The sequence below is a fragment of the Hermetia illucens genome, chromosome 2 (genome assembly GCF_905115235.1).
Source record: "Hermetia illucens chromosome 2, iHerIll2.2.curated.20191125, whole genome shotgun sequence".
In the NCBI taxonomy this organism is placed as follows: Eukaryota; Metazoa; Arthropoda; class Insecta; order Diptera; family Stratiomyidae; genus Hermetia; species Hermetia illucens.
This window is the reverse complement of record NC_051850.1, coordinates 128235437-128257036: the sequence shown is the minus strand read 5'-3', so window position 1 is coordinate 128257036 and position 21600 is coordinate 128235437. Positions and strand designations below refer to the sequence as shown.

General features: G+C 36.4%; 1 protein-coding gene across 11 annotated transcripts in view; it reads right to left on the bottom strand.

The window, feature by feature from the left end:
- LOC119647524 (hepatic leukemia factor) overlaps nt 1-21005 on the bottom strand; it is a 111162-nt gene extending 90157 nt beyond the window's left edge. Inside the window, exons 1-2 of one of the 11 annotated variants that reach the window (XM_038048495.1) lie at nt 20224-21002; nt 18519-20166 (exon numbers count right to left, since the gene is read on the bottom strand). In XM_038048495.1, coding sequence (XP_037904423.1) covers nt 18519-19152 — 634 coding nt within the window. In that variant the 5' untranslated portion in view covers nt 19153-20166; nt 20224-21002. Of the gene's footprint in view, nt 1-18518 lie in introns of all 11 variants that reach the window. The other 10 variants (XM_038048496.1, XM_038048497.1, XM_038048499.1 and 7 more) reach the window with 10 other exon arrangements.
- Nucleotides 21006-21600: the final 595 nt, after the last annotated feature.

Genomic DNA, 21600 nt, shown 5'->3' with positions numbered 1-21600 from the left:
TTTATTTTATTAATTGGTTTTTGGCAGAACAAAAAAAAAAACACTTTTCATCCGGTAACAAAACTAGAGGGCCATTGTATGGACACATATATACCAAATACGCTGAAAAAATCGAAGCTACTACGACAATGTGTTATTGAATTAGAAATGCAGGAAATTTGTAAAATTTAGTTTTGCGAAAAACCCGTTTAAAGATAAAAGTTGTGGATAAATATGATATACAAGATAATATAAACAATAAGCGAAGAATTACTCGCATTATTACCATAGGGTTTTGTACCATTCTAGTCGTTATTTATAATCTTTCTTCTAATATATGAGCGACGCATCTACGATAATCCCTTAAATTTATTACAAATTTTCGCATAAAATACGACTTACAGTACATTTTGACATATTTACGACAATGGGCTCACGGATATCATACGCAACTTTGGGCTTACATACCGAGCATGGTTGCCTCTCACACAGTCGGTTAGCTACATCTTCAGCCTCAGGTAATGTTTGACAATACGAAAAATGAATTAATCGTTCACAGACAACGGTGTTTTTTCGGTTTGCTTCGCACTCTGTCTGCACTCACGAAGTGCCAATATTATAATAATAATAATAATAATCGTTAGTGCAACAATCCAATTTGGATCCGGGTCTTAGAGTGTTAGAGCACTTCATTCAAGACCGTAACGGTACACTACAGTACAGTAGGAGGCAATGTGGTCAGCATTGCGCCCGCCCGAGATTATTACCCTGATTAGAATCAAATGCTCCATTCACAGCTAAGTCGACTGGTATCCGACGTCAAGTCACGATACAAATCCCACTGCCGCCAGCGAGGTTTGAACTGCGGCCTTCCGTATAACAACCCAGTGCTCTAACCACTGAGCTATTCGGACACATAGTGCCAATATTACGAAGCTTTTATCATGCATATTAAACATCGAGGTTCCACTATTAACGTTCTACTCACTCCATTAAATTCAATTTTTTTTTTTTTCAAGAAAAAATACCAAACTTTTTTCAAAAAATTTACTATATTACTGCATTTTTGATTATGAGGAAAAATCCAAATATGTTGTCACCTTCACTTGTTTTTCCACTACCTAAAGTAGAACGTTAAAACAGAATTACCAGTCACTTCATTCTGTCGAAAGGTATATTTTAAGCTGATCGATTTTTCAATATTCTTATGCTTTTTGTGGTTTTTCCCGGAAAAATTAGGAAGTTGAGCTTAGAATAGTTATTTGTGTGATTTTCAGTGTGTTTAATATTACAGCTCAGTAAAAACAACATTACAGGTCAGTAAAAACATAAAAACATTCTACTTTCCAAATACACCTCAGTTTTTTATTAACGGCAAACAACAAGAAACGAGTAAAAAGGGAGATTTTAAGGTGAAGCAGAAGATGGAAATTGTGTCTCTTTTGAAAGAGGGAAGGTCCAGTAGTGTAGCGATTACCTTAAATGTCGGTATATCTAAATCATCAGTGTCCGAAATATACAGGAAATTCGATATTGCTTGTGATAAAGCTGAAAGAACAGACAGAGTCCTCGAAAAACTGCAACGGAAAACGTTTGTCTAAGGCCTGTACGGTAAAAAAAATTTACCAGCAGTAATGATTTGTAGCTGCATTCCTCAAGAAGGACCTGATGCAACACAATTTATTGAATACACAATGCTATTTGGGCAGTATATTAACGTTATTCAAAGGGTCATTGTATCATGTATTAAGAATTTGCAGCTGCTGCGTACAGAATATGCTTTCGTGCAGGATATCGCGCCTTGCCATATATCCATAACTAGTATGAATTATCTAAATTCACTGTGAATCTACTGGCTTTATCCGGCAATTCTCCAGATTTTTTATCTGGTTGTTGGTTGGACTTGGTTGGACTTTTCTGAAATCTAAGGTTTATAAGCGGTGAAACACTACTCATTTCAAAGAAAACATTAAGGATATATGCTATAGTGACGTTAATTTAAAAACAATAATTAGAAATTGTATTCGGAGTATATTTGATCGCATGAGGGAAACAAAACGGGAAACCGCCGATATAAAAGGTTCTGTGTATTTCTTTTATAAAGGGATTTGAGTGCGCAATTGTCCACATATCCACATTCAATCTTGAATTTGCAAAGAAGCGACAACTTTGACCTATTGTAACCTTGTTAGTAATAGTACGATTTCCACCAAATTCCGCATTTCGGAGCCTAGGCACCATATAATGATTTTTTTTTTCAAGTTTGTCAGTTGGGTAATTTCTAAGGATCTCTTAAAGGAATGATTACTTTCGACCTCCCGCACTCCCCCTTTCCAATAAATGTCGAAACTAAGCCCGGCTTCGGAAAGTACTAATCTTTCATTTGATACCCCATATGACTCTATTTGATGAGAAAAAATGAACACCCCCTTTTGCTTGTATGGGGACGCCTCCTTAAATTCGATGTAGAATTATGTATGGATACGTGAGCGTTCACAGTTCCCACCATTCCACAATATTACGCACATATGTCACTCAAATAATAATTTGACTATAATAGAGGTCGATAAATAGAAACAAAAGCAATAAATATGCTAGATTTCAAATTATCGATTTATGTAATCTACCGCAGTAAAATTTTGTTGAACATAACCTACGCGACGACCGATTATTTTTCAAGCAAATAGAGTAAATCCAAATAATGAAAATTTGACAAAAAGTACAGCTTTCGAAACTAAGAAAAAAAAAATATACCTTGTATTATATTCTATTCCATCTAATTTGGGTCCAATCAAAGTTCCACTTAAGATAAAGAAAAAAGCATTGGCTTCAATTTACTCAAACTCACTGAAAAAAAGAACAAACGGTCCTCGAAATATTGGTATATGAGAAATAAAAATTATTATTCGGAACTTCAGGAAAAATTAGTCTTTTCTTTTTGGTTTTTTTTTTCACTGTCCGAATAGCTCAGTGGTTAGAGCACTGGGTTGTCATACGGAAGGCCGCGGTTCAAATCTCGCTGGTGGCAGTGGAATTTGTATCGTGACTTGACGTCAAATACCAGTCGACTCAGCTGTGAATGAGTACCTGAGTCAAATCAGGGTAATAATCTCGGGCGAGCGCAATGCTGACCACATTGTCTCCTCCTACACTGTAGTGTACCGTTACAGTCTTGAATGAAGTGCTCTAACACCCTTCAAGGCCCTGATCCAATATGGATTGTTGCGCCAACGATTATTATTATTATTAAAAACAAGCTGAATAAAACGACATACACAACAGTAGAATTCAATTTACCATCCAAACGCAACACTTTCGTATTGAATTTCAAACTAAAATTCTTTCAAACACTTTATTCATTTTTGTTTGGAATGTGAAGGATACAATAGATGTTGCACTGGAGCAAATGGAGAGCAGCTTACTCTCACGTTTTTTGGTCCACGAACCCCTCGTTTGGGGCATAGCACTCAAATATTCAAAAAGAAAGACCAGCGGTTTCGTCCAGGGCAGAGGCAACTCATCAGACGCTGTTTCGTGTCTGCTCTGACAGCGTGGCCAAAAATGGTAATAGGTGGAAAACACACATTTATATAATTATATAAAATAGGACAACGGTGTGAATTATATAGAGGAGCAGAATAAACGATAGTCCACTTGCAAAACCACTTAAAAACTCAGAAGTCGCCACTGTCTCCATGTGTCATGTAATTGTGAGTCCAAGTATATTAGGAGCTCATAAGCCATGCCTTATGCTATCTAAAGTTCAAAGAAGTGTTAGGAAAGGTTACAATTCATCGTTGCATTTTATTTCGCATTTATTTCATATTCACTATAAATATTTAATAACAGGGATGTGACGAAAATCAAAATTACAGGAAAAATTTGCACAGGGCACACGCGCGTGACCTACAGTTTGCTGCATTCCACGAGGATTGTCGTAGAATGACATCACACCGTCCCCACTAATGGCGATTATTATTTAAGCCAGTTGGTTTTTGCTTTGATCGGTTCAGAATCACGCTTCCATATTCAAATCAAATCATCCTGAATACACGCGCGGGAAATATGTGGGCAAAGTGTTCAACCATAAAAATCCTACCTAAGGTTATGACTTTTGCAGCATTTTATTTTAATAGCTTTATTTAAAACTGGTGAAAATTTATGATTTCCGACAATTACATGGCTACTGCTTTTAATTTCTTTTTTCTTCGATTGATTGTAGTACCCTAAAAACAATTATAACAATTTTTTTCTAGAGAATTACAAAAAAAACAAAAGCTGCGCATATTAAGCATTTTATCAAAGAATTTTTTTCAAGCTTTTATTTGTTTAAGCAATCTTTGAATGTGCTGATAAATGTACTTTATATCCACGTAAAATTTGTAGCTATATATATCCATTTTGTCTCTGAAAAAATTGTCGTTTTTCAAAAATATCATGACCTTAAAAGGGAAGGTCTTAGAAATACTGCGTTATTTTCTTAGGTTACACTGACTTGAATGAAAATACCATTCTGAGTAGCCAATAAAGGAGAGCTACACCAAGAGCCAAAAAGTTTGGCAAAATTGAACGTGCAGGTACGCCCACAAATATTGAAGGTCCACTGAAGTATTCCATCGACGTGCGCCCGCTCGTACCTTTGCTTGCCAGACTCGGGAATGTGAAAGGGTTTCTTCCACCTCGACCGTGCACGTAGAGCCGTAAAGGTCCGGACATGAATTCCGCGATCGGGTGGAAAGATCCACCTTGACACCGTCAGGGGAATCAGTCAATATTATATGCCATAAAGAGAAAAAACCAACTTAAGAAAATTTCCCTGATTGTCAACTTTACAAAATAATTTGGTTTTTGGATCAATGGAAAATGAAAAAATTCAAAATAAATGCAAAAAACTGTTCGTCCGAAATATTGTGGCCCGCTAGCTACAACTTTTTGTCATCTCTCTGGCAATACATGAACAACGCAAATATAAAATGGCACAGCTTTGAGCCGAAACCATTCATCCAACTAATTTCGCACTTCTTCAAAATGAGTCAAGGGTGAAAGTTAAGTTCACTTTCCGTGTGTTACAACCATATAGCAACACAGAAACAACCCTAGCACAGACCAGTCTCATCTTGATCTTGGTGTTAAGATAACTGCATTTCCAGATATTAGACAAGACAGCGCAAGCGTAGCGGTAGAAACCAAGCTTCAATTGATCGACGCCCTTGACGCTCTGTCTATTAATGTAGATAGAGAGAGTGCAATGACCTTGTTTTTGTTGGTGCTTATCTTCAGTCCAACTCTGTTTGGCTCTCTTTGCAAATCCAGAGCCATTTGGCCAAGGTCCATGACCCAGTGAGAGAGCAAACAGGTATCATCAGCGTAGTCAAGATGTTTGACGAATGATGTCATAGTCCATTGAATTCCTCCACGTCCTCCGAACAAGGCAATATGAAAAACATCCCCGATAACAAGAAAAAATCATTTCAGTGACAGGATGCAACCCGCAAGACTCTCAAAATCCTGCGAAATTTTACCTCGGTACAGCACGTGACATTTTACGCTATCATATGTCGCTGTCATGTGTACGGATAGCTCAGTGGTTAGAGCACTGGGTTGTCATCCTGCTCTCCGTCCATCAAGCTTTCGAGATGGTTTTTAATGCGTTCCATAATTTTAGATATTATCTTTGTGACGGCAGGGAGAACGCAGTTACCCCTTCAATTATTACACTCAAAACGAGTCGCGGGTTTTTTGGGATAATCTGTACGAGTGGAAGCAGCAAATCTGCAGTAGTCGCGAGTGCGGCGATATATAACTCCATGGAGAGATCGTCAAGCTAGCGGCTTTACTCCCTTTGAGTGCATTGATGTCCGAAATGATTCCTCTTCTGCTTGGAAGAACAATTCTTATCCGCATCTTCAGCCAAATAAAAAACTTCGTCGGATGTCACACGATTAAAAACACTGGTAAGGTGTTTTTTTTCCACATCTTTAATTGTTCATCGTCGTGGATGAAAAGTCGACCGTTGGTATGCTTTAGGAGCCAACGAAAAATTTGCGACCACATACAAGCTTTTGCGTGATGCGGTATACAATCCTGAAATCATTGCGATCTGCGACATCTCCCACTTCCCTGACCAACGCAATAGCCAATTCTCTCTGGCAAGAGGAAGAGGAGAACTCCTCCAGAGTCCCACCATCTTACTTTTCGTAGACCGAGAATATCCAGCTTACTTCGTTGGAATTCCCATTCAAGTTTGAGAAAACGAGCATTCTGAGGACCCTCGCCACCGTTATCGACGAGCGTGTGCACATTCCAGAAGCCAATCGAAGTTCGTTTTCGATAGCCAAAGGTCTTTGCCGTGAGGTCAGTCCCTATTCGAGGCGTTGTTTATGTTTCAGTGGCAATAAAGTTTCGAAATTTGCAGGTTGCTAGCCCACAAATCTTTTCGTAGGTAGTCTTCGGTGTTCGTTCGTCGTATGCTTCCTCAAGCGAACGAGATGCGTCAGCTGCATCTTTTCAAGTTAAAAGGGAAAAACAGAGCTTCTCGCAAATGCCGTTTATTTAACACAAAACTGAACATCTTTCGATATTTAAAAAAAATGTTTGCGTTCCGGCTTGTTGGTATTATGATAGTTTTCTGTTGACAGATGTCCCAGCATTAAAAAACAACTTTAGACATTCAAAATTGACTAAATTTGATGCTAGTTCCATTTATGTATGAAACCCGGGAGCTTGGTTACGTGAGATAGTTTGTCCCATTCTTGACGGAGCGATGTTTGAGTTGGTTGAGCGTCAACCTTTCGATGTGGTTGCCCGTCCTTCTGATGTAGGCGTCTCACTTGCATACCATCAAGTGTGACGATAATGATAGTGAAGTATGATCTCATTCCAAATCGAAATCATTAAAAAAATAAGAAAGAATCTGTGTGGATGCCCTATACAACACAAAAGGGTAAAGGGGAAACATACCCTTTCCCCACGTCATGAGCAACAACAATGAAAACATAATTACTCTTCCCAAAATAGCTACGAAGCCCCTCCATTTAGCATAACTTTGATTATATTTCAGGAAATTCCCACACATTTGCTCACATTACAATTTCCTGCAAAACAAAATGGTATCGACTGCTCATACTTAAAATCGAATAAACAAACAATTCAAAATTAAAACCTGTGGCAAATTATCTCGAATTACTTGCAACACGTGAATGAAAGTGCATGTTTCTTCTACAATATCCTTCCATGAAAGTTGCACTTGATTTAACTCATTTCCATAACATTCAAATAACATGAAATTGGTAACGTGCAAAGCACAGGGCATCTGCTGCCCGATAAAATGTATAGTTGTGGGTAACGTGATATACACATTCCGTCAATTTTGTAGAATTTTTCTGTAAGTAATTGTTCACTCCTAATTTTACCATTATTCTACTAAGACTGAAAATCGACTCCCCTTGTTTCTCTATCTGATCCCCAATCTAATACTTCTATTTCATTAGAAGTTTCGCAGCATTTCAATCTGTGAGTCAGTTGTCACGTGTTCAGGATTGTGATTGAGAGACGATATTGTAGTCAGCTGCCCGAACACATGTATTTCAATAAATAAAAGTGTAATTCATTTTCGTCGAGGCTGTTTTTTCCGTTCTTTTCCAGCCAGAAACGTGTAGGCTTTATTTAGCCACAAGCACTGTAGATATGTCGTTATATAGAAATTAATTTTACTTTCTAATTTGATGGTGAGCATGGCGTTTCTTTGCCTAAACACGAGAAAACCATGACAAAAGATTATATTCTAAAGTGAGTGATGTACACTAATTGATATTAGTTTCTTTACTATTAGCAGAACAACTCTCAGGGGGAATTTCTAATTTACTGCAGCCGCAAAATTTTATTTCTCATTATTCACTGCCCAAGTGAATTGCATGATATCATTTTCTTAAATCATAAAGGAAAACCATATGCCATATGAGGTTTTTTTGTGGACATTTAGGACAGTTTCCCGAGGGAAAAATCAAATATATGTTGGGATTGTTAATTTATTGGAAAATGATTTACTGCTAGTGGTTTGGTTGAGTAGATACTGAGTGACTAGACGGCAAAAACCTAGACCAGGTTAAATGTTATAAAAGCAACGTCGTTTGATTAAGGGCTGCATGTTCAACAGGATTGGTTTTCGGTCCCCAAAAGGTTACTTCGAAACGAGGAAAGGAAAATGTATATTAATAATCAATTCAATGTAAATAAATATATATTTTTCGACGTAATTATTTCCATATTAGCGTGTCAATGTTCAGCAACTTTTGCAACAGATACACAAGTTTCTCTTTTTTAAGCTAATTGTTTTCAAGAATTAAACTGTCTCAAGTTCGACAAAGCAAGAGACCGTCGACTGTCCAAAACAATTCACTAATATCGTAATATTGATTACGCCCTTCAAAGTCTACCTACTCAAGCACCGTCACTTAATTCCATAAGACTGTTACCACGCTTATTTTTCACCGGTTTCAACCCGGAACAAATATTTCTAGCTTAACCAGTTTTATACTGACGAAGGTACGCCCATCCCAAGCAAAATGTCCCAAAAACCTCTACAGAAATTCATCAATTTTCCCCAAGTAAAAACCCAAGATTGTTTTCTTCTATTTTGTAATTAAACTTGGGAATAATTACTTGCTTCAAGTACCTTAGTCCACTGTTCTGTCTAACACTAGACTTGGGCGCATTGCATTGCGTAAACGTTGAAATCTTCGTTCGAAACCCAGAAACTTTTATTCGAACCGATTATTTTAACGGAAAAAATAACATACAAGAAACACTTTCGCTTTCTAAATCTTTTACTTCAGTTTCAACTCAACACCCATTCTCACTTTAGCAGCCATTTGAATATGAAAAGTGAAGAGAGGAAAAACATAAGCAATTTAAAAGCAAACAATATAATACCCAAAAAAAGCTAAATAACGTACATATGTATCACGGATGCAAGCTAGTGTTTTCCAATGATCATAGATCGATTGAGACTTTTTCCATTTTTCGGTAAATTGTTTCGATTTGAATTCATCAAAAGCAGCCAAAAAAAGAATACGGAAAATGAAAAACATAAATACAAAAGTCAAGAGCCTCGTTCGACCCAAAACTTTCACCGGCAACAAAAATTTACTAATAGTAATCGATTCAAACTAAGCGGAACAAAAATTGAGATGAAATTTTTAATAGTAACAAATTTAATGTTCCTCAATGCATGAGTAAAAATTACGCTTTTAAGATGATAATACTGCGACGAGTAACCCAGCTTTACATTGGCAAATGTAAAATGTGGGGTGTAACGATGAAAATTCCAACGTGAAAATTGCATTAACTTCCGGACAATGACAAGTCAAAAATTGAAGTACATTAACCTTTGTTAACCGAGGTAGATATTTTGCAATCAATTTGGCGGATTGAGGGTTCCTGCAGAGAGGATTCGTGTTTTTGGGAATTTTTAATAAATGCAGACGCTAGTCATGATTGCAGGCGATTAATTTCATTTCGCAATCAGGAATTACAGAGAAATAGAGAATATTAGATAATATAAACTTAAGTTTGGCTGCTAGATGCGGAACACTTCGTAAAAAGAGAAATTCGATAGCATTGTGTTCTAACGTGAGGTGACAAGAGTGTCCTTGATTGATATACTTCGCTACTAACATGTATGTATCTTTTGTTCTTTCTATTGAAATTGAATCATCTTCAATCTTCGCACAATTTTCATTCGATCGGAAAAGCATTGAATTTTAGCTCGAGACGATTTCGAATGCTTTAAACAACAAAGTGTTTAATATGAAAGATAGAGTCTCTTCTAAACAATACAAGTTTATAATGAAAATCAGCCTCAGAATTCCAAACCAGATTAACCTCATCGCAGTACCTTCCAAACGACTCGAAGAATAATATCTGCTTTTTCAGTTTTTGTCGTAAAGTGAACAGTTTCATTTTATTTGTTCTCGTCAAGTTTAAAATAAATTTCTTGAGGAAAAACTTTATTTGCGCAGATGTCATAAAAGGGAGTATTTTGAGGCCTAAATACCATGCGCACGGATGATCTTTTTCAGATTGTTGAATTGGGTAGTTTCTGAGAACGGATCTTTGAATTATCTGATCCATTTCGAACCCCCGCACTTTGCAACCAATGTCAAAACTAATGTATGCTTCGAAAAGTACTAATCGATACCTCTCATTAAATGATCCACATGACTATATTCGGTGGAAAAAAAATAACACCTTTATTTGGTATGTATGGGATGTCGGATTTCTGGGCATTTTTGCATAGCTTCAACGATAAGGGCTTCTAAGACAATTGTCTTTTAACCATCTACAACGGGGCAAATGAGCCACGAATTAAGAAAATTATTTTGAATACTATTTTTTCCGATTAATCATCGACAAACTGAGAAAATTAGTTCCACCTCTTTTTTCCCCACGAAAAACAACTAACGAAAATATAACAAATAAAACGGTTATTTTATGTTAGACTTACATAAAAAAATTGAAAAATACATTCGTTTTTTTTTTAAGAAAAACATTTTTAAAACGTAGAGTATGTTTTTTCAAGCTCCGCTTGAGAGGATATTCTATCAAGGATAGTCCATTTACATTTGTAAACAAACAATAATAGCCTAATTAGATTCAAAAAAATGCATGTGAAAAAGCATTAACTCTTTTTATTATACTAATCTCTGCGTCTTCATCAATTCTCAAGTAATTGTTTTACACTCAAATAGAAGACTAAAATTTTTGAAAATAAATGTTTGCATCTGGCTCCCCAACTACACAGCAAATACTCCCAATAACGCTTAACTTCGCTGATCAGGTTAAGACAAGTTTTTCTTTCAGTGACTTTTCTAGTTCATCTGATTTGGAAGTTTCAATTAATTTTTAATGTAACACAATCTAATATAACATTTGTGTATGTAATTGGTACATATTTTTTCACAACTTATCTTCACAAGGTTCTGAAGTCATTCTGAAGTTTAGTAGCCTAGCCTTCAGAATGGTAGCGTGTTCAGCTTAACGTCTTGCATCGTACTACAGTCAAATTGCAATTGCCTTCACAAATCTAATATTTGCTGCAAATATAGGGAAATGAGCTATTTGCACAATTTTTCACTTTTATTAAGTGGGTGCCATATTTTTCCGTAGTAACTCTGTGTTTACTGATGGCCCAAAAACTACCCTGGAAAAATGAGTGGTTCATGGGAATATTGAAGTCAGGGTAAATTCACAAATAATGGAAAAGTTTTTGACATTTTATCCATTTTTAAAGTTTTCTTGATAACAAAACCTTATTAAAATCAGTTCACTGATTGTCTGAAAGGGGTCGGTCATTTCAAGGAACCATTCTCAGAAACTAGTCAACTGAAAAGCCCTCCTTAAGTTCACCTTAGATCTGCATATAGGTTCTAGTATGAAACATCATACTGAAAAATTGTCTGGAAGTCCTACTATTATTAACAAAGTACGTCGTAAGTAAAAGTTAATTCTTTCACGACAACTCCTTACAAGATAAAATGTCACCAGCATATCGAATTGAATTCGAATATATTCATCATACAAGTATATACACTACGAGTGCATAAATGGAACCTTTTTGTACTCAAATATTGTTACATAAAAATTCAACAAAATGTTTCATAATTGAAACGTCGAGCTTCTGATTTTCGACTTCTATATAATTTTCCTGGACTAATTAAGAAAAAAAAATAATAAATAGCTACTAGGGCGGTAGGACAGCCTGCAAAATGCCCTCTGATATTACAAAAATTACGCCCAATGACCGATTCAGGCACCTACAATAATTATATTTTATGGTAATTCTATTTATCATTGTCGATGATATAACAATATTGTTATAACAATAGCTTAACAGTTTTAGAATGGATGGTCCTAAATGTTCAACAAAAAGGTGACTTATTTAAAATTTTATATTATTTTATTGAATCATAATTATATATTATGCATTATTTTTTTTCAATTCTTAGCTACTTTTACGCTAGAAATTGAACAAAACACATCCCATTATTTCGCAGCTTACAGAAGTGGTTTCTACTAACTTGACACGCATGTGAACATCTACTTTTAAAAACATCTTCAAAGCACCAGTACCACCATTTCTAATTTACTTTTGCACAAAAGAAGAGGTTTTGGAATATTAGTGGATATTACACCGACCGGTTCCAGCTCCGAATATATGCTCCCATATTCGGAGCGAGAACCTTATTTGCTCATCCGACGTGGAGCTTGGTCCACTGAGTTTTTCTGCCAGGATTTTGCATTATGCGGGACAGAAATATAGAGATGAATGTATATTTACGCGACAAAGTTTTATTAACAATCGAGGGGTTAATACCCTATCTATATGATCATCTAAAGGGTTATTTGACAATATCCACTAAAAATTCAACATTTCGAAAGCATCCAAAGTTCGCCCCAGGAGGGGAAAATACTATGACGCCTGTTACACTTCATTTATACTGACAAGATGTCGGTCAGACTGTAGATATACATATATAGTATCTCCCAAAGAAAGTTGATGCATTTATTGCTCACTTCCAAACTGAATACATTATGATTTAAACATCAAATTTTTAGCAAAAGTAATTCGAACTACGAATCAGGAAGAGAAGCGTCCTTAACATCTTTTGCCGCATTTCCTGCTGTTCTAAAAAACACGGATTGAGTTCAATATTCATTTTTACAACAAATATTTTACTGTTAATAATGAGTTTGGCTCTTGGATGAAAATAAGCCTTCGTGCAGAAAACGCGAAATATAGAACTGTGAGAATATCTTCGCTATTTGTATCAATTTAATATTCTTTGATGATGCGGTTGTCTCATTGTTGAAGTATCATTTCAATCCAAAGAAAAGTATTATACTTCTGAAATCAAAAATTCATTTCATAACTGTAAAGCCAAACCACGCAGTATTGACGAGTTCTTTGTGAAAGTGGGAAAACATGCCAGAGAAATGCTTGTTTTTCCCTCAAAAAGAGCCAGGACTGTTTACCTATGTGCCAAATGTGATTTTATCGGTATGTTTAGCTTGCTCGGAACAAATGTGCAATATGTTTAATAATGTTCAAGTTCTTTGAATTAAACACGTGTAAAATTTCTTCGGAAACATATTGAATTCTTACATTTAAAATATTTAAAAGTTGATTATTTTTCAATAATATTTACTTTTTATGTCTAAATATGCGTTTGTTTGGGAATGTATGGACTACATTGTGGAATGATTAGTGAAATGATCTAAATATCAAACACCATTGCCTGAATTTATTTGGTTCAAACAGATACTACCATAACCTAACAACAATTTCGATAAAAATATTGACATTAGTTACTAATTCTTCAACTTGCATCCATAAGCAGCATGCGACTATATGGCGCTGTATGTAAAGATAATCAATTCCTCGTTCTAATCCCAATTCATATCATATGTTAGATGGATGCTTGAACTTTATGGTTGACCTGCCTGTCTAAATCTTTATTTATACAGTTTTGAATGTAGTGTACACAATACATTGATATTTTCTCTAAATCCAGTGAAATAAATTCTGAAAATTTTGTATAGTAATTGATTTAAAATACAATTGCAACCAACCGCTTTATTAAGAGCAAACTCACTTCCAATCATCTTCCCATTTATGGCTATAAGTAGCTAGGATGCTGAGGTATAGAAGATTTTGTGACTTTTTTCTAATAAATTTTGGGTGCAGGTTTGTTTTGCTCTATTAGAGCAAATACAAACACATTCCCAATTAGACTTTCCTGTGTCAGACTGCTCCAGACTCTATGTTTCACTAATGAATTTTGGATAATCAACGAAGAAACGAAGAAGTCGTATGCCTCTTGTGAAATTGAGTACAACATTTTGTGGAGAATGAAGTCATAATTGCTAGCAACACTGGAAACTTTGGTGCGAATACTACTAAAATTCCTTATTTTTCCTGTGGGCCAAAGTTATAATTTACATGTGAATTAACTGCTCCTAAAGCATTATAGACTGTTATATTATGTTATAATATAACTTTTATAATTATGTTATAATATAACAGTCTATAATGATTCAGGAGCAGTTAATTTACATGTAAACTACAACTTTGGGCCACAGAAAAAATAAGGAATTTTATTAGTATTCGCACCAAAGTTTCCAGTGTTGCTAATAATTATGACTTCATTCTCCACAAAATGTTGTACTCAGTTTCACAAGAGGCATACGACTGGTAAAAATCGTACCCTCTGTTTTCTTTCATATATGAGAAGGAAATACACGAAATAGTGGTGAGAACAACATCTGCATAAATTGTCTTTTATCATTGGCGCGAAATAATCTTCAAAAGGTTCCCATTCCAACATATCCTCGAGCTGACTACCAAATTAAGTTAAAAGTTAAAAGAGTCACCAGCACTTGCCAAATTATTTATTTTTCGTCTTTAACCTCGCTTGGGAACGATGTTAATGCAAACTAAAGACGTTGTGGGTGTCCTAAAGGTGCAAAAACATTTAATTAGCAAAATGCAACGGCCCAAGCAGAGCATGGCCAAAGACATCGAAGTGGCCGTACATTGAAAATATCGGCTCTGGAGGATATAATAACATTACGTGGCCAATTCTCCTTCTGAAGTAAATAATCGAATATCTTCAAACTAAAAAGATCTCGAGAGGACAAGAAATTGTTCGAAATAATTCTGCGAGCAACTCACCAACTAGGCAGTGGACAATGGGAAACAAGCTTAACTTGAAAGACCAAAATACTACTTTGTTGTTGTAAATCGGTCGCCAGAGTCTCAAGAGGAAGCTCAAAAAACCAAGACATAAAGACTACAAAAAGATCATGGACGATTACTTCCAGAAAGCATATTCGATAAAAGGCAACCCCGATTCCTTAAAGGGCGGTAGATTATAATACTTACCCCTTTGGCTGCACTCAACATGAACAGGAGGATAGAGAAAAGATCTCAGGAGCCAGAGTCAATGACATTTTTATGACGGAGAAGATATCGTCTTGCCTACGTCAGAAAGATGTTTCATTGAATAAGCATTGGCGAAGAAGACACGAATAGGCAACTTGTATGATGATGAGACAACGATTGGAAAAGTTCTGACGTTTGGTGCTTAGTACTTTTCAATTAGTGCGATATCCGCTCTTTAGCAAAACGATTTGAAAACAAATATTCCGATTTAACTAAGGCAATACGAAGCAATAATAATCGGCGGGTTTGGACTAAGGAGATGGTGCTCGTCGTCATCAGAATTTCTCAGACATTCCAACGGTTCTACAGCACATCTACAGTATTGTGAACTTCGACAAGGGAGCATCTAAACTTGATACTATCCTACAAAAGGCGACGTACTGATGCTAGTAATATCCATTTTTGATCCATCTGGATTTAAGGCGAATTCTATGACTATTGTTCGATTACAAATGAAAACACGGTTTATTTGGATAAAGGAATTTAGACAACTCAAGATAAAACAAGAACGCCCGCCATAAAAGACTCTACACCAGCTATGGAAATATGTTTCGATAAGGATAGTTATATTAGATTCCAAATATGTAGTTTTGAACCAGCTACATACGAAAATGTTACGAGATTTTGAAAGTGCGCCCAACATGGAAACGAATTTCCAAAGCGGCCTCCTCAGACAATAGTACAAATTGCGTGCTGACCATTCGACCATTTTTTGAATTAATAATAATAATATAGTGCTGCATCCTAAAAGAACTATTGTGCCCCTTTACTGGGTACAGTATCCCGCTCAACTATAGTATATCGTTCTCAACCTGGCATCTGGTATTAAGAGGGGAGAATCCCAGGTGCCTGAATCTACCTTTCTACAAGTGCTGGATACTGTCCGAGAACATGTGTGGAGGTTTCACTACTCTCCTCACAGAATCTACAGATAGTGTCCGTAGATATGCCTAGCTTCCACAAGTGATAGTTTAGCCTGCAGTGGCTAGTGAGTATTTCCACTATGATCCGGAGGCTCTTTTTGATGAGGTTGAAACAATCTTTCTTTTTTGAGGTATCTTGTCACCCAGATGATACCAAACCCCTTTTTGACCGGAAATTCTTGAATGTGTGATTCACCTGATTTTCTTCTGCAGTGCTGAAACGTACCTTTGGAACAGGTGGAGCAAATATTACCAGCATTGCTTCAAACGAAAATGAATTTAGAGGCAACTACATAGCTGGAAGATGTTGAGCAACAAGCATACACTTCGCAACAATTCAAGAAGACACGAATACTGAATGTAAAAACAACAAAAGGAGTTTACAAATGAGCATCAGTGGAGCTTTATCTACCTGATTTATGTTATGATGACTCAAGCGACATCAATATCGGAGCGGGAGATGCTACCTTAAAGTAAAGGCCGATCCTGACGACTTGTGCCAAAGGCTGACTCGTGTACACATATTCGGCCGAATACATCGAATTCTTTCACTTTATTTGGAAACCAGAAGCTGGATCCTTCAGAAAGATTTAGTGTACTTCTTATATAAAAATATTTGAGTGGATGGAGTTCCATTTGTATTTAGTTCGTACCGTATACCATTATGTCAGACTATTCAATATTGCGTGATACTGACATTAAAAGTCCTGAATTGCAGTGAATTTGCAGAGAAGCGAGGACTTTGACCTATTATAACTTTGTATGGCATAGTGTGATTTCCATCAAAGTTAGTAAGATTGTATGATGGAATTAAGAGGGTTTGCATCCAATTACTGAATATGATAGTAATATACTCTTACTAACTTTATTTCAAGGAGTTCGGAGCCACCAATTTGCGGGTTGGCTAGCTTTGCAACTCAAGGAACAAGAGGAGTTGGCTAGTCTCCAGCTATTTTGCCATTCCTCTGGGTGGTAAAATTGGTCCCGGTAAGCTTGAGAAGTTCCCAAATCACTGTCTAGCATATCAAGCCGTCTGCTATTTTGATTATCGGCCGCTTTTAATTATCATTTTTAAGTGCTCATTTTCTTGGATAAAAATATGAAAAGTAGTAAATTAATTGTTTTAGTGCCGCCTTCGTATTCAGTTGTTGCCTTACAGTTTATTTGTTGCACTATTTTGTGTTTGCAGAAACATTTCGTTAGTGTCTGTCATGTTATGACGCATTATGAAGACAGCTTGGGTTTTACCGCAGTTAATTAATATCTTTGGTGACTTAAAGTGTATACTCAAGTATTGTATTTGTTGTTCCCCATACAAAATGAATATTCCGGTATGTCTAACGATCAAGATAATTAGAAAAGTAGAAGAGTGACGCTGTTTCTTTTACTATTAAGATACCTATTTTCGCAACTACTGCCTGCTCAGCATGGATCAAGAAAATATGTTGTTCCCAAAACATCGGTATTTGTAAAAAACTAGATATCTTATCTTTTGCAACTGTCTTATCAATATCAAAAACCACGTCACTATGTTGTTTTTCTGAATGCTCCGTATACATTGTCAATGACTAGTTTTGTTTGCAGAGTACTGTCTAATAGGCAAGCATTGCCGGCATTAGGGAAGTGTTTACGTTGTGACTTAAAAGAGTTTCAATGTCAGCTACAAGGGTGAATGTAGTAGTTCTGACATTGGAGATCCCTGCAGGATTCCTTCTCCGATTGATCGGACTCTGGGAAGATGCTTGTCTTGTTTCAGAGGATCCGGTTTTGTTGATTATTAAAAGGGTTCTGTTGTATTTGTAAAATTTAGCACAAGCTTGCATTGATGATTTTTGTGGTAGTGCCGGACATATTCCTTGGAGCCAAACAACCATTGCTTATTTTGTGGAACTCGGTTTCTACCGATTAATGCCAGTTAACAAAAAGGAATGCTTCGCTTGTTTTGTTGATGTTGCTATCTCAATAATCGCAATATTGAGCGGAAATACGTGAAGAAGAAAATGAACTATGAGCCACTGTCTCGAGAGATCAACGAAAATTGGCATCTTGAGAGAGTGATTGTAGTTTCCACAATGTTGTCACATACTGGTATTGTACCTAAATCCCTCACGGCTTCCCTAGATGTCCTGCGAATATTACACAGACTCTGTCTGTTACACAGTGGGAGTGCTCGGCGGTTTTTCCTCCCAAAAAGCTGCAACCTTCCAACACCACCAAAGATCGTGTGCTGCCTACCTACTTAGGTGGGCTTGTCCCAGCTACTGTTAGCCGAAATTGTAACAACTTGAAAATAGGTTATTAAAAATCAACGAAATAGAAACCACACTCCATAAAGGTAAGAACCGATAACAAGGATATCAGAGCTTCACTTATTGGCGACTTAGCATAAGAGGATTATCAGGAGATTCATATATGCGGCTCTGATTCCGAGAAATGTGTTTGGTTTTAAGAAAACACTTCCCCCCAATCGCCAGGGCACAACAGACAAAAGACAAGCAAACAATTTTTGAGATTCTTAAAATGGACTTTTATGAAAATTAAATTAGAGCCAATAAAAATAAAATATTTTTATTTGAATATTTGTTATAAAAGAAAATTAGATGCTCAATACAGACCTGAATGATTGCCGCATCTCTTATGATGACTGTTTTGTTGTTGCTGGTGTCCAACGTTATTTTCATTGTTAGCATTCACACTCATTGGTTGACTACTACTGCTTACATGACTATTGTGATGGTTGTGATGATGATGATGTGCGAAATTTGGATAATGATTTTCACTGTAAATTCTTTGATATGCAGCCGACATATTTGGAATATTCCACGGATTTGTCCTTTGTTGATGATAGTTTACACTGAACAAATGCAAGTTATGATTATTCGCGGCTAACTGAAGGTTCTGTGGCGAGAGATCCTGTTGTGTTGATGAAACTGAGGATGATGATGATGATGATGCCGAAGATGCTGACGTCGTTTGTCGCTGCTGCTGAAGTGGATGATGCTGTTGGTGATGCTGTAATTGGTGATGGATTTGTTGCGGTTGGTGCGATTGGTGCTGTTGCTGCTGTTGTTGTTGTTGTTGTGAACCACTCACACTCCATTGATTTGGTGGAGAGTTATTTGAATTTGGCGAACTTGCCGATGTGTTACTGTTTGTTGAGTTGGTTGACATTTGCGTAAAATAATTTCCTAGTGCAGAAGTTGCACTATCTGGAAAGTATCCACTATGTGCAATCGACTCAGAACCCATTTCACTAATTTTTATTTTTATTTTCAGCAGATTAATAGTTTTGTAGTTTTTTTTTTCAAATTAGGGACTTATGCACTTAACTGTTATCATATAACTGCCGCATTTTTACACAAAGTAGATTATGACCTTCCAAAATTGTTAGATGCTTTATGAACATCTTTTAAGTCAAACTAGCACTCAACTGTTATAGGTGTAACAATATAACAGTATTTCTTTCTACACAAAACGTTATAGTCTATATAAAGAGAAGTTTTCATTGATCAATATTTAATTTTTGATAGACTGTTTTTGGTCTTTTAATTTTTCCTTACAATTTGCAGTCTTTATTCATTGGAAAAAGTTTTTCTTTCTTTGAATCGACCCACGATTGCCTGAGTGTAAGGAAAAACAGCAAGAAACACGAAGCAAACAAAAAGAGAAAAGCAGACTAATGTTGCTAACCATGCTTAGAGCTACACTGCATATTGCCATTTCAAACCCGTTCCGACTGATACTAGCAGTTTTGATTGAGTGAATTGGCACGAAATTGATCAAAGTCCAGATAATAGAACTTACAAGTAATCAGCGGGAACGTTCAGTTCTATACCCAAAATGTATTAAAGTTTGGTTCTTATGTAACCCTCAGATGCTAGAAGGAAGCGACAATACTTCCGTCTCCCAAAAAATAACGCGCCAGTTGGCTTAGAAAATGGCGAAATTGTAGAAACCAAGAAAATGGAGGGAAACTGAAGCGATGTATAAAATCTAATATATTTGACATCCTGTTCTTCCTTTTGACGGAAACTGGCGGAAAATCAAAAGAATATAATATTAAAAAGCCACCGGTTTAGTTAAAGAAAATTTCCAGGAAATAACAGAACTGATTCGCATAGTAGCAATAGGACTGATTCGGAAGTGCCCCACCGATGAGGCATCTCATACTGAAAATCATAAAACCATCGCTCTTTCGGCATGTTTCAAAACATCACACCATACATGATCCCTTCCAATCTCCACTTATGTGATCACAAAGTCCTGAAAGGAGGACTAGATCAACAATTGAATATTATTGACAATATGCAGGAAAAGTACCAGAAATAATTCGTATCTGACAATATTAAAATGAAGAATATTTTTTAACCCTCAACGAGATTGCTCACAAAATCACACATCACAGTATACTAACACTTCTTAATTGTTGACTCCTGTTAACCACAAAACGTCACTCAAAAGTTAAAAGTTCAATAAAACTGTTAGCACACTTATATAACTTTCGAAAATTTCACACTCCGATGTGGAACACTTTCGTTATATATTTTACACTTCCATTAAACAACGATTCAAATATTTTTAAAAATTACTCAACGTACATCCCTGAAAGGCTCCGCAAAAAGTCATAAAGCGCGTCCAACTCGACATACCACGCACTATGGAAAAATCACAATTGCCTGGAACTTCAAGTTCTACTGGCCCGGATCACATAGAATCTACAACTGCGGTTTAATCAGCTCCCAGACAATTCATACTAATATTGCCTGTGTAGACGCGGGAGAGACAGACTGTGTGCAATGTTAAAACAGCGAAGAATACGTAAAAAATAAACAAGTATTGACAACAAACGACACGAAATCCATATATAATATTAAATTCCCAAGACTGTACCCTCACCAATCTATCAATTCAGTGAAACATACTGTACAGCTCCTTCTTTAGGGAGGAGTTTAATACATATAGGAGAAGAACAGTCAAGTTATAAACGATTTACATAGCCGAAGCGCAGAGTTTCTAAGTCACGCGGATAAGGGTATGACTCTGATCCGAATGCCAACTTGTACAAGCACGTGTCAAACCACGAACCAGCAATCTCTCTCTTTGAAAAATTTCTTAGCGCTAAGTGACTGCGATGACAAGTAACAAGTATCTTACAACGTTTCGCTTCACGAAATTGTTTTGTGAACTACAGGCTAAGCAAATAGAACTGAGCTTACTTCAAAAAGCGTCAACTAGTATTATCTGCAATGTAACAGTGCAATATTGCAGTAAAACTGATTATAAAATTTCAATCTTTTTCCATTCCCAAACGATTCACTGAGATGTGAGCTATTAAGAGTCATTGCCGGATATTTTCCCGTGTATACGGAAATAGTACTATCCTAACACCTATTACAGTCAGCCTTGAGGAAAATACTTGGGATTATCAACAAGTAAATTTCGGTTGTTTTTGCAACGCTGGGAGACGACTTCGTTCATAATCTCACCCTTCGGTACTCACCAGCAATAGAAAAATTAATAAATGTCAACAATTGTTCAGAATACACCCAACTGATTTTACGCAAAGGATTCTGAAGTGATTCATTTCAGCGAACGATTTCAACGCGAAATACTGCAATGGGGGATCTGTTAACTCGGGGCTGTTCATTTAGTCTCAGACTACACCCCACGTTGGGCGCTAAAAACTAAAATTAATTT